General features: G+C 36.1%; 1 protein-coding gene across 4 annotated transcripts in view; it reads left to right on the plus strand.

Annotated features, from left to right (window-relative positions):
* LOC127424335 (sodium-dependent phosphate transporter 2-like) overlaps nucleotides 1-14,360 on the plus strand; it is a 67,724-nt gene extending 53,364 nt beyond the window's left edge. For 2 of the 4 annotated variants that reach the window (XM_051669418.1, XM_051669420.1), the window contains exons 10-11: nucleotides 5,220-5,304; nucleotides 12,904-14,360. In XM_051669418.1, the coding sequence (XP_051525378.1) occupies nucleotides 5,220-5,304; nucleotides 12,904-13,068 (250 nt within the window). In that variant the 3' untranslated portion in view covers nucleotides 13,069-14,360. Of the gene's footprint in view, nucleotides 1-5,219; nucleotides 5,305-7,265; nucleotides 7,351-12,903 lie in introns of all 4 variants that reach the window. The other 2 variants (XM_051669419.1, XM_051669421.1) reach the window with 2 other exon arrangements.
* The last annotated feature ends 65 nt before the right edge of the window (nucleotides 14,361-14,425 follow it).

Genomic DNA, 14,425 nt, shown 5'->3' on the forward strand with positions numbered 1-14,425 from the left:
TGTGCTTTTGCAGACAGGGTCACAAAAGTTTATATGCTTTTGAACTCTTGCCTAGATTAGTTCTGTGTTGAATCTGCATTTCTCCTCTCTTGTTTGGATGCTTGCCCTCAGTCTTTTTTATTTTTTATTTTTTGTTGACACTACAAATTGGTTTAAAAATTACGGCAGCATTATTCTCATTTAAACTTTTAAGACACTCTAGAATAAAGGCAGTTTCTAGAGACTGGCTACTATTTTGCACCCTCCACCCAGAACTGCCTGGGTTCGCTAAATTTAGCAAAACACTTGTGCATGTGGCCTTTACAACCTTAAGTTCTCTTAGTAACAAGGCAAACCGTCAAAAACAAACGAGAATGAGTTGATTGTCCGAACAGTAGCTTTTCATTTGCCCTATAAACAGACTCTGAGGTGGCAAAAATACATGATTTTAGGCACAATATATTATCTTTTAGAGTATTTATTAGAGGTGGTAACTTAGGCATGCATCACTGTTACTATTGCTCATACTAACTATTAGTCATGCAATTATTAAACTTTGGTGCGTAATTCGTCCCCTAACGTTAATGCTACGGACATGAATGATAGCTAAAATCATCAGATTCCATAGACTAACATTTAAGGAGTGACCGAGCCATATCTACTTACCAGAATAACGTAGAAACTTGGGGGCTGGCTCTTTTCACTTGGGCCAGTAAGTAATGATCTAGCAACCACCCTTAATACCCTAGCAACTGCATAGCAACATGCAAACAACCACTCAGAACACCATAGCAACCCTAGCATTGTGCAGAAACTCTAATTATAGTTAATTTTTTTAAAGAAAAAAGTATTCAGAAAAGTTCCAGAGAAAAAAGAAACGTCCTCTCACTTTCAACTGCTTTTATTTTCAGCAAACTTAACGTGTAAATATTTGTATGAACATAAAAAGATTCAACAACTAAGACAAAGTTTCACAGAAATTGAATAATATGTTCCTGAACAAAGGGGGGGTTGGGGGGGTGTCAAAATCAAAAGTAACCATCAGTATCTGGTGTGGCCACCAGCTGCATTAAATACTGCAGTGCATCTCCTCCTCATGGGCTGCACCAAATTTGGCAGTTCTTGCTGTGAGATGTTACCCCATTCTTCCACCAAGGCACTTGAAAGTTCCTGGACATTTCTGGGGGAATGGCCCTAGCACTCACCCTCCGATCCAGCAGGTCCCAGATGTGCTCAATGGGATTGAGATCCGGGCTGTTCACAGGCCATGGCAGAACACTGACATCACGCACAGAACGAGCAGTATGGCTGGTGGCATTGTCATGCTGGAGGTTCATGTCAGGATGAGCCTGCAGGAAGGGTACCACATGAGGGAGGAGGATGTCTTCCCTGTAATGCACAGCATTGAGATTGCCTGCAATGACAACAAGCTCAGTCCGATGATGCTGTGGCACACCGCCCCAGACCATGACGGACCCTCCACCTCCAAATCAATCCTGCTCCAGAGTACAGGCGTCGGTGTAACGCTCATTCCTTCAACGATAAATGTGAGTCCGACCATCACCCCTGGTGAGACAAAACCACGACTCGTCAGTGAAGAGCACTTTTTGCCAGTCCAGTCTGGTCCAGCAAAGGTGGGTTTGTGCCCATAGGTGACGTTGTTGCCGGTGATATCTGGTAAGGACCTGCCTTACAACAGGCTTACAAGCCCTCAGTCCAGCCTCTCTCAGCCTATTGCGGACAGTCTGAGCACTGATGGAGGGATTGTGCATTCCCGTGTGTGACTTGCCATCCTGTACCTGTCACGCAGGTGTGATATTCAGATGTACCGATCCTGTGCAGGTGTTTTTACACGTGGTCTGCCACTTCGAGGTTGATCAGCTGTCATTCCTGTCTCCCTGTAGCGCTGTCTTAGGCGTCTCACAGTTCGGACATTGTAATTATTGCCCTGGCCACATCTGCAGTCCTCATGCCTCCATGCAGCATGCCTAAGGCACATTCACACAGATGAGCAGGGACCCTGGGCATCTTTCTTTTGGTGCTTTTCAGAGTCAGTAGAAAAGTCTGTTTAGTGTCCTAAGTTTTTATAACTGTGACCTTAATTGCGTACCGTCTGTAAGCCGTTAGTGTCTTAATGATTGTTCCACAGGTGCATGTTCATTAATTGTTTATGGTTCATTGAACAAGCATGGAAAACATTGTTTAAACCCTTTACAATAAAGATCTGTAAAGTTATTTGGATTTATACAAAATTTTCAGGTTATATATATATATATTTATATATATTGTCTACTCTATATATACTTTTTTCTTTTCACTATTTATCTATTTTTTATTCAATTGTAATTATTTTTTTAAAGTCTTGTTGCTGTTTTTGTATTGTTGTGTACTGGAAGCTCCTGTCACCAAGACAGATTCCTTGTATGTGCAAGCATACTTGGCAATAAAGCTCATTCTTCTTCTTCTTTATTACACTGTCCTGAAAAAGGGATGTTTCTTTTTTTTTTTTTTTGCTGAGTTTATATATATATATATATATATATATATATATAGTTGTGCTCAAAAGTTTGCATATCCTGGCAGAAATTGTGAAATTTTGGCTTTGATTTTGAAAGTATGACTGATCATGCAAAAAAAACTGTCTTTTATTTAAGGATAGTGATCATATGAAGCCATTTATTATCACATAGTTGTTTGGCTCCTTTTTAAATCATAATGGTAACACAAATGGCCCTGATCAAAAGTTTACATACCCTTGAATGTTTGGCCTTGTTACAGACATACAAGGTGACACACACAGGTTTAAATGGCAATTAAAGGTTAATTCCCCACACCTGTGGCTTTTTAAATTGCAATTAGTGTCTGTGTATAAATAGTCAATGAGTTTGTTAGCTCTCACGTGGATGCACTGAGCAGGCTAGATACTGAGCCATGGGGAACAGAAAAGAACTGTCAAAAGACCTGCGTAACAAGGTAATGGAAATTTATAAAGATGAAAAAGGATATAAAAAGATATCCAAAGCCTTGAAAATGCCAGTCAGTACTGTTCAATCACTTATTAAGAAGTGGAAAATTCTGGGATCTCTTGATACCAAGCCAAGGTCAGGTAGACCAAGAAAGATTTCAGCCACAACTGCCAGAAGAATTGTTCAGGATACAAAGAAAAACACACAGGTAACCTCAGGAGAAATACAGGCTGCTCTGGAAAGTGTGGTTGTTTCAAGGAGCACAATACTTGTTGACCCCTCTCCAAACATAGCGTTTATGGTTGTGAACTTAAAGCTCTATTTTGGTCTCGTCACTTCAAATAACAGTGTGCCAGAAGCTGTGAGGCGTGTCAAGGTGTTGTCGGGCATATTGTAATCGGGCTTTTTTGTGGCATTGGCGCAGTAATGGCTTCTTTCTGGCAACTCGATCATGCAGCTCATTTTTGTTCAAGTATCGTCGTATTGTGCTCCTTGAAACAACCATACCGTCTTTTTCCAGAGCAGCCTGTATTTCTCCTGAGGTTATCTGTGGGTTTTTCTTTGTATCCCGAACAATTCTTCTGGCAGTTGTGGCTGAAATCTTTCTTGGTCTACCTGACCTTGGCTTGGTATCAAGAGATACCAGAATTTTCCACTTCTTAATAAGTGATTGAACAGTACTGACTGGCATTTTCAAGGCTTGGGATATATTTTTATATCCTTTTCCATCTTCATAAAGTTCCATTACCTTGTTACGCAGGTCTTTTGACAGTTCTTTTCTGCTCCCCATTGCTCAGTATCTAGCCTGCTCAGTGCATCCATGTGAGAGCTAACAAATTCATTGACTATTTATACACAGACACTAATTGCAATTTAAAAAGCCACAGGTGTGGGAAATTAACCTTTAATTGCCATTTAAACCTGTGTGTGTCACCTTGTATGTCTGTAACAAGGCCAAACATTCAAGGGTATGTAAACTTTTGATCAGGGCCATTTGGGTGATTTCTGTTATCATTATGATTTAAAAAGGAGCCAAACAACTATGTGATAAAACATGGCTTCATATAATCACTATCCTTAAATAAAAGACAGTTTTTTTGCATGATCAGTCATATTTTCAAAATCAATGCCAAGATTTCACAATTTCTGCCAGGGTATGCAAACTTTTGAGCACAACTGTATATATACACACACACACTACCGGTCAAAAGTTTTGAAACACTTGACTGAAATGTTTCTCATGATCTTAAAAATCTTTTGATTTGAAGGCGTATGCTTAAATGTTTGAAATTAGTTTTGTAGACAAAAATATAATTGTGCCACCATATTAATTTATTTCATTATAAAACTAAAATGTAATAAAAAATAAAAAAAGTTTTTGAAATTGATGACTTGGACCAAATAATAAAGAAAAGCTGCCAATAAGGGCCCAAAATATATGGGAACTCCTTCAATACTGTTTAAAAAGCATCCCAGGGTGATACCTCAAGAAGTTGGTTGAGAAAATGTCAAGAGTACATGTCTGCATGTACTTTGAAGATGCTATAATATAACACAGTTTTGATTTATTTTAGATATTGTTTAGTCACAACATAATACCCATAGTTCCATTGATGTTATTCCATAGTTTTGATGACTTTACTATTATTCTAAAATGTAAAAAAAAAGAAAAAAAAAAAAAGAAAACAATTATAATAAAGAATGAGTAAGAGTTTCAAAACTTTTGACCGGTAGTGTGTGTGTGTGTGTATATATATATATATATATATATATATATATATATATATATATATATATATATATATATATATATATATATATATATATGTCCACTTGTGACAAGATCACCACAAATGGAGATTAATGCCACATGTATCACATTAATACCACATGAGTCTCGGATAGCCTAGTAAACATATATGTGTTTGCGTTAAGAGGCCACAAGAGAGTTTATCAGTATTAAAATTTCAGCACAGTCATAGTCTGCCACTGTTTCTACCTGCGTTCTTTTTCAAATTCTTTTTCACTTTCTCACAATACACACTCACACATGTAATATAGGTAACAAATATATTCACAAAACACCTCTCAACCCTGTTTTCCTGTTACTGTATCAAATTCAGGATCTCCTCATGGAGTTTTTGCATGTTCAAACATTGCCTCCTCCAGACCTGCATGCTGTACATGTGTACCGGCCTCTCTCGACAGCATGCATTGTCATTACTGGTTTAACTGCAATTACATAAAGTTGTGTTTTGTTGCCCTCCCTCGCAGTGGATTCACTATAGAGCTGGCCTCAGCGCTCACTGTTGTTTTGGCGTCCAATATCGGACTTCCAATCAGTACCACACACTGCAAGGTAAAGATCGGGTCTGACACCAGCTGACCCTCTCAGGTTGTTGTGTGCACACCACTGGAGAGAGGAGGGAGCTGTCTGTTTTTATAGGGACTGAGAGGTGCCATCCATTTCAGCTTTAGCATATGATGGAAGTGCTAATGACATGGATATACAGTGCATTCAGAAAGTATTCAGACCCCTTATTTATTTTAGTTTTTTATATTTTATGTTGCAGCCTTATGCTAATATGCTTTTAAATTTTTTTGTAGCCTTCCCCAGATCTGTGCCTTGACACAATCCTGTCTCTGAGCTCTGCAGGCAGTTCCTTTGACCTCATAGCTTGGTTTTTGCTCTGATGTGCATTTTCAGCTGTGAGACCTTATATAGACAGGTGTGCGCATTTCCAAATTATGTCCAATCAATTATATTTGCCACAGGTGGACTCCAATCAAAGTGTAGAAACATCTCAAAGATGATCCAGAGAAATGGGATGCACCTGAGCTAAATTTCAGTATTTTCTTTTAAATAAATTTGCAAATTTATAAAAAATCTGGTTTTTGCTTTGTCATTATGAGGTGTGGAGTCTAGATTGATGTGAAAAATAAATAAAAATAATTGAAAGCATTTTAGCATAAGGCTGCAACATCACACAGAAAAAAAAAGGGGGGGGGGGGTTCTGAATACTTTTTGAATTCACTGTAGATCAACACTTGGCCCTTTCCACAAATAGGATACAATTTGTTGTTCTATTACATAAATAAATGGATAAATTATGCTTTTCAGAGAGAGAACTATTTAACATATTAGACAAAGTATTATCTAACATTAAATGAACATAGCATGAAAAGTAGCTGGTTTAAAACACATCAAATGTCTGTATCCTCTTTAAAATGGTTATTTTGTGGCCTTGACCTTCTCGACTGTATCCAACAATTAGAATCATACAACAACATTGTACTTGCCACATGTTGAATTTATATTTAATTAATTGTAAAAAAAAAAATAAAAAAAAAAATTCTTTAACTTATTTTGATTTCAAAAACGTAGTCATAAATGACTTAAAAAAAAAAAAAAAATAATAATATGTCTGTTTGTAGTGTTAACTGTGTTCGTCCAGCTTGACCCTTTGACCCTTTTATTAAATGTATTGTAACAAAATAGATCAAATGAATATATATTGTCTTTAATATATGAGAAATATAAAGTTATCAATAACTAGAAACAAACATTTGATTTGCTAACTAGCAAGCCCCTACTGAAAAATATCTTATAACACTTTTAAAGTTTTAATTAATTTTATTTAATTAAAAAAAATAAAAATCACAAATTAGGGTTTTTAACTGACTTGTCCATTTAGACTTGTCCCAAATGGTTATAAAATAAATGGAAAATAAAATGGCTCATATAATTTTTAGTTTAACCTCCTAAGGTGGACAAACAGCATTTTCCCGAAGGTTACGCACCTCTTTTCACTGGCATTTTTTAAATGTTTCAGGTCTATTTTGTACCCTATTCATGAGAAATGCCACTTAAAGGGATGAGCTTTGAATTTAATGTTATGTTTAAATGCGTTTATTTTTAATCAAGATTACTCTGGCAAGCACTCTAGAGTCTCTGATCTCAGCCATCCAATTACTGATATCTTTGGCTTGGATTCTGTTTCCGACCAGTATAAATCCACTTTATTGCACGCTGATGACAAGGAAACCTCTCTTTATGGCCAACACAGCTCTCTCAAACCCTGTAAAAATGAAGACAAGTGTTCCCCTCTCCTCTCTAAGACTTGAAAGAACGCAGTCTTCTTTTCACAGATATGTGTTTCATGTGGTGCATCATCTTTTTGTCCCCCTCCTCATCTCTCTCATGGCATGTTGCAGTGTATTTGTCCATGCTGGCTCGGGTCACTGTGTCTTGCTCCATGCCTTGGGTGTCATGTTTATCTGATGTGTTTGCCTGTCTTGTCATTTGTCGTCTTTTCACAGTGGATTTTGCATTGAAGTAATGAGCGCTCTAACTGTGCTTATTGCCTCAAATGTGGGCATTCCTATAAGCTCCACCCACTGCAAGGTATTGGTATTGTAATGAAGCTTTTGGTAGTGCTAAGCTCCACCCCCATGGCTTCATTAGAATAATCACAGAACAACCAATCAGTGCTCACCTCTGCAAACATGTAACTCCTTGATTGCAGCTTTGATTCATTTTAATATGATTAATTACTTTTTTCAAGTGATTAGTTGATTTACCTAAAAGGCTAAAGAAAATGCATTTACTGAAGCAAAGTCTGTATATTTTTGGAAGTTACTGCATATTACATTGTACAGGGTTCCCGTAGTGATTCATTTTAAAATTGGGATTTCTAGGCCTGGAAAAATCGACATTTCTAAAGTGAATATTTTTTTATTTTATTATTTTCTGCTTATTCTAAGGTTTCAAATATTACATTTGCTAGATATTGCTCTTTGGATGTGCAGTCTCTGTAAAAATAATTTTAAAAATCCTTATTTAATAAACTGGAAAATCATTGATCAAAAAGTGTGGGAACCCTGATTGTAGTCCAGATGCTGAACATGTGTTAACCACACAATGTAACTTGCAGTAATGCCATTTAAAAGTAGTTAATTTGTTCACATTACCATAGGCCAACAGCTTTGTTCCTTTTTGTAGAATGGTTTGCATTAACAAATGAAAGTCCATCCAAAGAAAATCATGTGCAAATGTAAAATGAGAAGAATTCAGTCCATCAATCTCTCCAGAAGTCAAAATCAATGTAAAAACCTATTTATTTTTTGTTGACGCAAATCCCTGTAGTGGAAAGGAGCTAACCTTAATTTATTCTCTATTTTCCTGCTAGTGCTTTGTTGAGGTTTCAGGATGCTCTTGGGGAACAAGGCGAATCAAGGGCATTTAAGCATGTCTGATACCTCATTCCACTCCATGACCTCTATTCTGATTTATAAGTGCTTTTATTTCATATTTACAGAATCTCATCTATATATCTTTCTGATGCTGTATAGCCTGATTGAGGCTGAACGTGGAGAGAATGAGGTTCACTCTGTATATTAGAAGTTCTATCACTTGCATGCGTCATGCTTTTGTGCCTCCAGCATCCAAAATATGAATTCAAAATATGTGATTTAGAAGCAGTTCATGTCCAGATCAGCATCATCCAGATACAGTATGCCACCTACAGTGGCCTCAAAAATAATCTTGGACATTTTTGTATACTTAAGTCACACTTGAAAATGTCTGAATTTTGCTTCATTAGATACAAAATATCAAACCAAATGGAATCAGCAAACAAATGAAGCTACACCTTTTCGCAGAGCTAACTTGAGTTTTCATTTCCATTTTTAATTTTAACCAGTTGGAGCTAACTGGTGCATTTTTAGTGGATGTGTGAAGTCAGTTCACACCTGGTGCTGGCAGAGTAACAACATGTGTGACAACCAGAAAATGTCCATCTTATTAAATTTATATTAAACAATATATCTATTGTTTGTTTTTTATTATTATTGTTTTTTTTATGTTTTGCTAAAAATGTTTTTTGTGCTATATCAAAAAATAAATGCCACTTGGTTTGATATTTTGTTATATACTGAAAGATCAAAGCATTCAAATAGTTTTAAATGTGGCTTAGGTGTCCTAATACTTTTGGGCCACAGTACATATTATGAAATTGCAACAAAGACATTGCAGCAGTGGACTCACATTTCTATCATGTTGATATTGATCACATTCTCAGCAGCTCTATCTTATGTGCTGAGCAAATTATACTACTAAATTCACAGAAAGGTTATGATGCTTGCCTAGAATATGGAACATGCTTTGGGCTTGTGGCCCAGAGATCAACCATATTACATAAAGTCTGCATAGATCATAGAAAGAAATTTTCTGCATAGATTTGGAAGAAATTTATGGGAGAATTTAAAGGTCCAACGTCATTTAGAGAGCAATTCCCTTTTCTGTTGTTGACTTTGGGTTGACTTTTGTTCCAAATTTAGCCCCCCTGTGACAAAGTCTTCGGTTACACTGACCGTATAAGAAGAGCCAGATTGCTCTTGTATCTAGCACAACACCTGTCACCAGAACCCGAGTCACACAGCATGTAGGGAAATGTTACTCCTCCCGCTGCCCTGTGTTACGCAGGACTTGACTGCCTTTCAGGCACAAGGATAAATATGACTAATGCATTGAAATATAATGGCTTTGTTAAAAGCACTGGACACTAGGGGCCCTATTTTAAGAGCGCTAATGCCAAGTCAATGGGCATGGCCATGAAGTTTTGGTATTTCCGTGCAAACATGCGCTAATTCTAGGCGCAAGTGGGTGTGGCGAAATTGCGTGCGCAAAGGGCTAATTATGTTGTCCATTCCTTTTCAAGCATTAGCGATATAAACAAAGACAGCACATTCATCAGTTTTTGGTATAGTAAATAGACGAATAGAAAAAGAGACTTACATTCTTTTGTGCATTATCTACGTCCTTGTTGAATGTCAGGCATATTTCTAAGACATGCTCCTTTAATGCTCTTGGAAAATGTGATTCTCATCAGGATTTGTGCTAAAATTATACAATAGGACATGATGCAATATAAGGACATAGGTAAAATCTTTTTTGAAATTATAGATAATGTAAGTATTAAATTATAGAGAATGTAAGTATTATTAATCATTTTCATCTACTTACACACAAATCATGGCTAGTATTAACAGTGATTCTATCAGAATGCACTTCTCTTTCACTGGTCGATTTTGATTTTGAAAAATTCTAATATTTATTGAAACATGAAAAAATTAAACCAAAAAAATTCTAAATTCAAATTGCACTTCAGATGAAGCGAAAATATAATCAAAATAAAATGATCAAAAAAATAATTCTAAATCCAAACATTTTACCCTCTCCAACTTCATCCACTGGCCTCTTTTGCAGTGACTTAAAAATCACTCACAAATCACACACCATACAGTTTAGATCATAAATAGAGTTTAATACAAATCTCATAAAATGTTGTTGGCTACAGCTGTGATTGTCAGAGAAATAATTTGATGTTCCACTATATTTTCAGAATTTGAACTTGAACTTTATGCTTGTGGAATCTCCAAACTGCAAATGTCGGAGCTAATTTTAGACTTTGTGCTGAAAACAGACGTGGGACTGAAACGTCTTAGCGCACTTAGGAAAATAGCAAATTGTGCTCTGCGCCACCTCATTAACATACAGTACACCCACAGTTTGCACGCATACACCCACAGATAGTGCAAACACTCTCACCCATGCCCACTTGTGCTTTGCGCTGGCACGAAATTGCACTTAGAATTAGCGCTCTCACGAAAATTGGATAAGACGTATTGTACGGTTGTAGCGCTGCGCTTTGCGCGCTCATGAAAATAGAGCCAAAGGTCTTAATTCTGAATGCCTCTTCAGTATGTAGACTTAATGTAACTCGGCAGAACATTATGACAAACCACAACAAAGTAGGCTTTTTATTATTATCTTTTTTTTTTCTTTTTTTAACTAATTTTAGACCTTGTGGTGCTCTTGTGTCCTAATTTTTATCAAGGAATTTGCACAACTAATCAAATCTATGTATTTTGTAATTCCAAGGCATATAACAGATATTATGGCAATGTTCAGAATGTAATACTGCCGTACTGCACACAATGCACCGATATATCGGCCGGCCGATATTATCACCGTATATGCTTACCGATATGCACAGATATGATGAAATAATGCTTCATATAATGCAGAAAACAATGCTTTAGAATTGGTGTCATAAATTAGTTTGTCCAGCAGAGCATGCTCCGACTCCACTGTTTACAGAGCTGAACTGACGGTGGCTCTGCAGACAGTGCGGAGTTAAGCAGTGTGGAGTTAAGTGGTGCGGAGTTGAGCGGTGTCTTCTTGGTAAGTTGCTAACTAGTTTGTGAAATACATACTGGAAAGTTAATAAACAATGACCCCATCATTTTCCCTTTTCAGTATAACTAATATAACATTAAACCTGTCCCTGACAACCATGTCACTCATGTTTATCACATCTGTTTGCTGTTAGACAGCTATAGTTTGTCAGTGCAGTCAGTAATGTAGCAGATTGAAAGGTAAACATCAGAGCATCTTTTTGCAGCTCAGCAGACAACGGTGCGGTGGTGGGTTGTGTCTGTTGAGTGTTGACTTCATGCTACGTTGTTACCTAGTTGGTGAGACGCAATGCTGGAAAGTAAATAAAGTCCATCTTTTACTGTCCGTGACAACGAGCTTATAGCTAACTAGCTAACCACGCAGTTACTTTCATTGCTTGTCAGTTGAGTGGAAGCTAATGTGTAAACATGTATTCACCAAACTGTTTTGTTCAGGATTCACAGTTTGGTACCCCTTCAACTGAACAATTCCAGTCATTGCATTTATAAAATGTAATATTTAAAAGTTTGGTTTTCCACCGTCAAAAGTTTCCCCTGAACTTGAACAGTACTGATGTTTATTTAGCTATTTATTGTATTTTTATTTATTCTTTATTTTCTCAGTGTTCTGATTCAATTTTCTAGAATTTGTTGACAATGTATAATAATAATTTCAAATATTCTTTGATAAAAATACTTGTTTAAGAAAGCAGCCTTCTGAGTACCTTTGCATAGTCATATACCGAAATCTGTGAAAAATCCACATAGAAAAGGTCTGTTTTCATTCTATCTCAAAAATTATATATATCGGCCACCATATCGGTAATCAGTGAATTTCCCCCCTCTAAAATCGGTATCGGTCTCAAAATTCCCATATCGGTCGGGCTCTAATGCACAATATGCACTTTATTTTGCCTACAATTTTTTTTTTCTATTAATTTGCATTTTCAAATGTATGATTTGATTAAAACTGTCTGAACTTTTGACAGCCTAATCAAATAATGTATCAAGATTTTAAACATTGACAATGATAATACTTTTGTTTATTCGTCACATTTTAATATTCGTCACACTTGAAAAGGAAGATCAGTTGAGCGCTCTGCATTGTGTGATATAGTAAAAGGGGTGCTAGTAATGGAGTAGTGGTAGGATACTATTCTGAACATAGTTATTTGTTAAAATATCTTTATTAGCACATAAGCACTTTAATATATGAAATGGCAAAATAGTCCTCAAAACCTCTTTGCCCAAGAGCACCACAGGATATTTAAATGTGAACAGCATAATAATCAAATCCATGTTCTTTTAAAAAACAGAAGCTCCAAAAGGTATTTGGATCCTTAGAATGATTTGAATGTCTTTGCATTATACTGTATATAAGAAATATCAAACCAAGTTGCATTTATTTAAAGAAATTTTGCACAAACACTATTCAATCAAAACCTTTCACATTAATAAGTTTTATGTTTCAAAATATAAATAAAAACTAAATAAATACTTGGTCAACTTGAGACCAGTTGGTTAAAGTAATTACAAAAATGGCTCAGAAGTTAGTTCTGAGAAAAACTCATCAATTGCATTTGTTTGCAGATGCCACTTGGTTCGATATTTGTACTTGTGGATTAATTGTCCAAAAGTGTCCAAATACTTTATTGGGCCCACTGTCAAAGGTTTATGTATTGTTCTGCTGCTGCTGATTTGCCCTTTTGCATGGGTGCAGGTGGGCTCAGTGGTGGCGGTGGGCTGGATCCGCTCTAGAAAGGGTGTGGACTGGCGGCTCTTCCGGAACATCTTCCTGGCCTGGTTCGTCACTGTCCCTGTAGCAGGCCTCTTCAGCGCCGCTGTTATGGCCCTGTTTGTCTATGGCATACTGCCTTATGTTTGAGATGAAGAATGGGGAGGTATAGGAAGGTAATAAATGAAAAAAAAAAAACAGAAAGACAGCAGGAAAAAAAATCAAGATATAAGGGGACAGCCGGAGGGAGGGGATTGTCTACAAATGCTGCCTGGAAAAGCATCCAGAATCCTTTGACTTAAATATCTTTAATCTTGTCGAAAGTATTTATTTCCGTTCCATTTTCCATTGTTTTGTTGAAATGTTACTATAAACGCTAAGATCTTTTGCACCCAGTGATATGAAGTGGTACATTTAAGAGTCCTAAATATGGTTCACACATCTGTGGTCCTACAGTTACAGTTTGCACATGTTCAAGGGAGTAAACGGATGGAGAACTGGACGGATGTGTACATACAAATACACACATCAAATATATCAATGCATTCTTGCCAATCTCAAACAGAGAATGGGATTTGAGAATCAGTTTAAAGGCTACATTTTTATTGGCTCAAATTAGTTATCCAACTACTTTTTGATCTAAATGTTTAAACCATAATTTGTTTTAAAATATGCCATGTGCGGTGTGTAATAGTTGTGCTTTTACTCCCATTTGTAAAAAGATCAAACTGTAAAGGTCAAAAGGAAAAAAATTTTTTTTTTTGCAATGACACTGAAAGGCATCCTGCTGTTGTGTTACGTGCGTTAGCACTGCATCACTAAAATCAGCACAGCTGGTAACATACCTCAGCCAACCCTCTATGCTACATAAGGACAAGCTAAATAACACAAAACAGAACTTTGCTATCTCATGATACATAAAATATTATAAGATCAATCATTTGGGTAATGTGTAAGAATTCCCTATTCTTTTACTATCATATTTATTTTTTAGATATGTTACCATTCAAACCTTTTTAAAACACAACAGGTGTGAAAGTCAAAATCATGTTTTGAATTATGTATGCTATAATTTCTATCGTGTGTGTGTGTGTGTGTGTGTGTATGTATATATATATATATATATATATATATATATGTATGTATATATATATATATATATATATATATATATATATATAATTTCAACTTTGAAGTTTAAACCTTTTTTTTTTTCTCATTTTGAGGTCTTATATTGTTACAATGAGGAGATTTGTTTTTACAAGGAGATTTTAGACCAGTTTTGGTAGTTGTAGGAAATATATGATCTACCAAGCATATAAAAATGATCAAAGATTCAAAAATTATTTCAACTATGACGAGACACTATATCCATAATTATGTCAAGGTATACCATAAATTGTTATTGCAAAAAGCTTTTTCCAAAATATCTTTTCATGCTCCCATTTTTTTTTTTTTACCAAGAACAATCTGCAAATCAGTAGATAAACAACTTCACATGAGGGAA

Source organism: Myxocyprinus asiaticus, chromosome 33 (genome assembly GCF_019703515.2).
Source record: "Myxocyprinus asiaticus isolate MX2 ecotype Aquarium Trade chromosome 33, UBuf_Myxa_2, whole genome shotgun sequence".
Taxonomy (NCBI): domain Eukaryota; kingdom Metazoa; phylum Chordata; class Actinopteri; order Cypriniformes; family Catostomidae; genus Myxocyprinus; species Myxocyprinus asiaticus.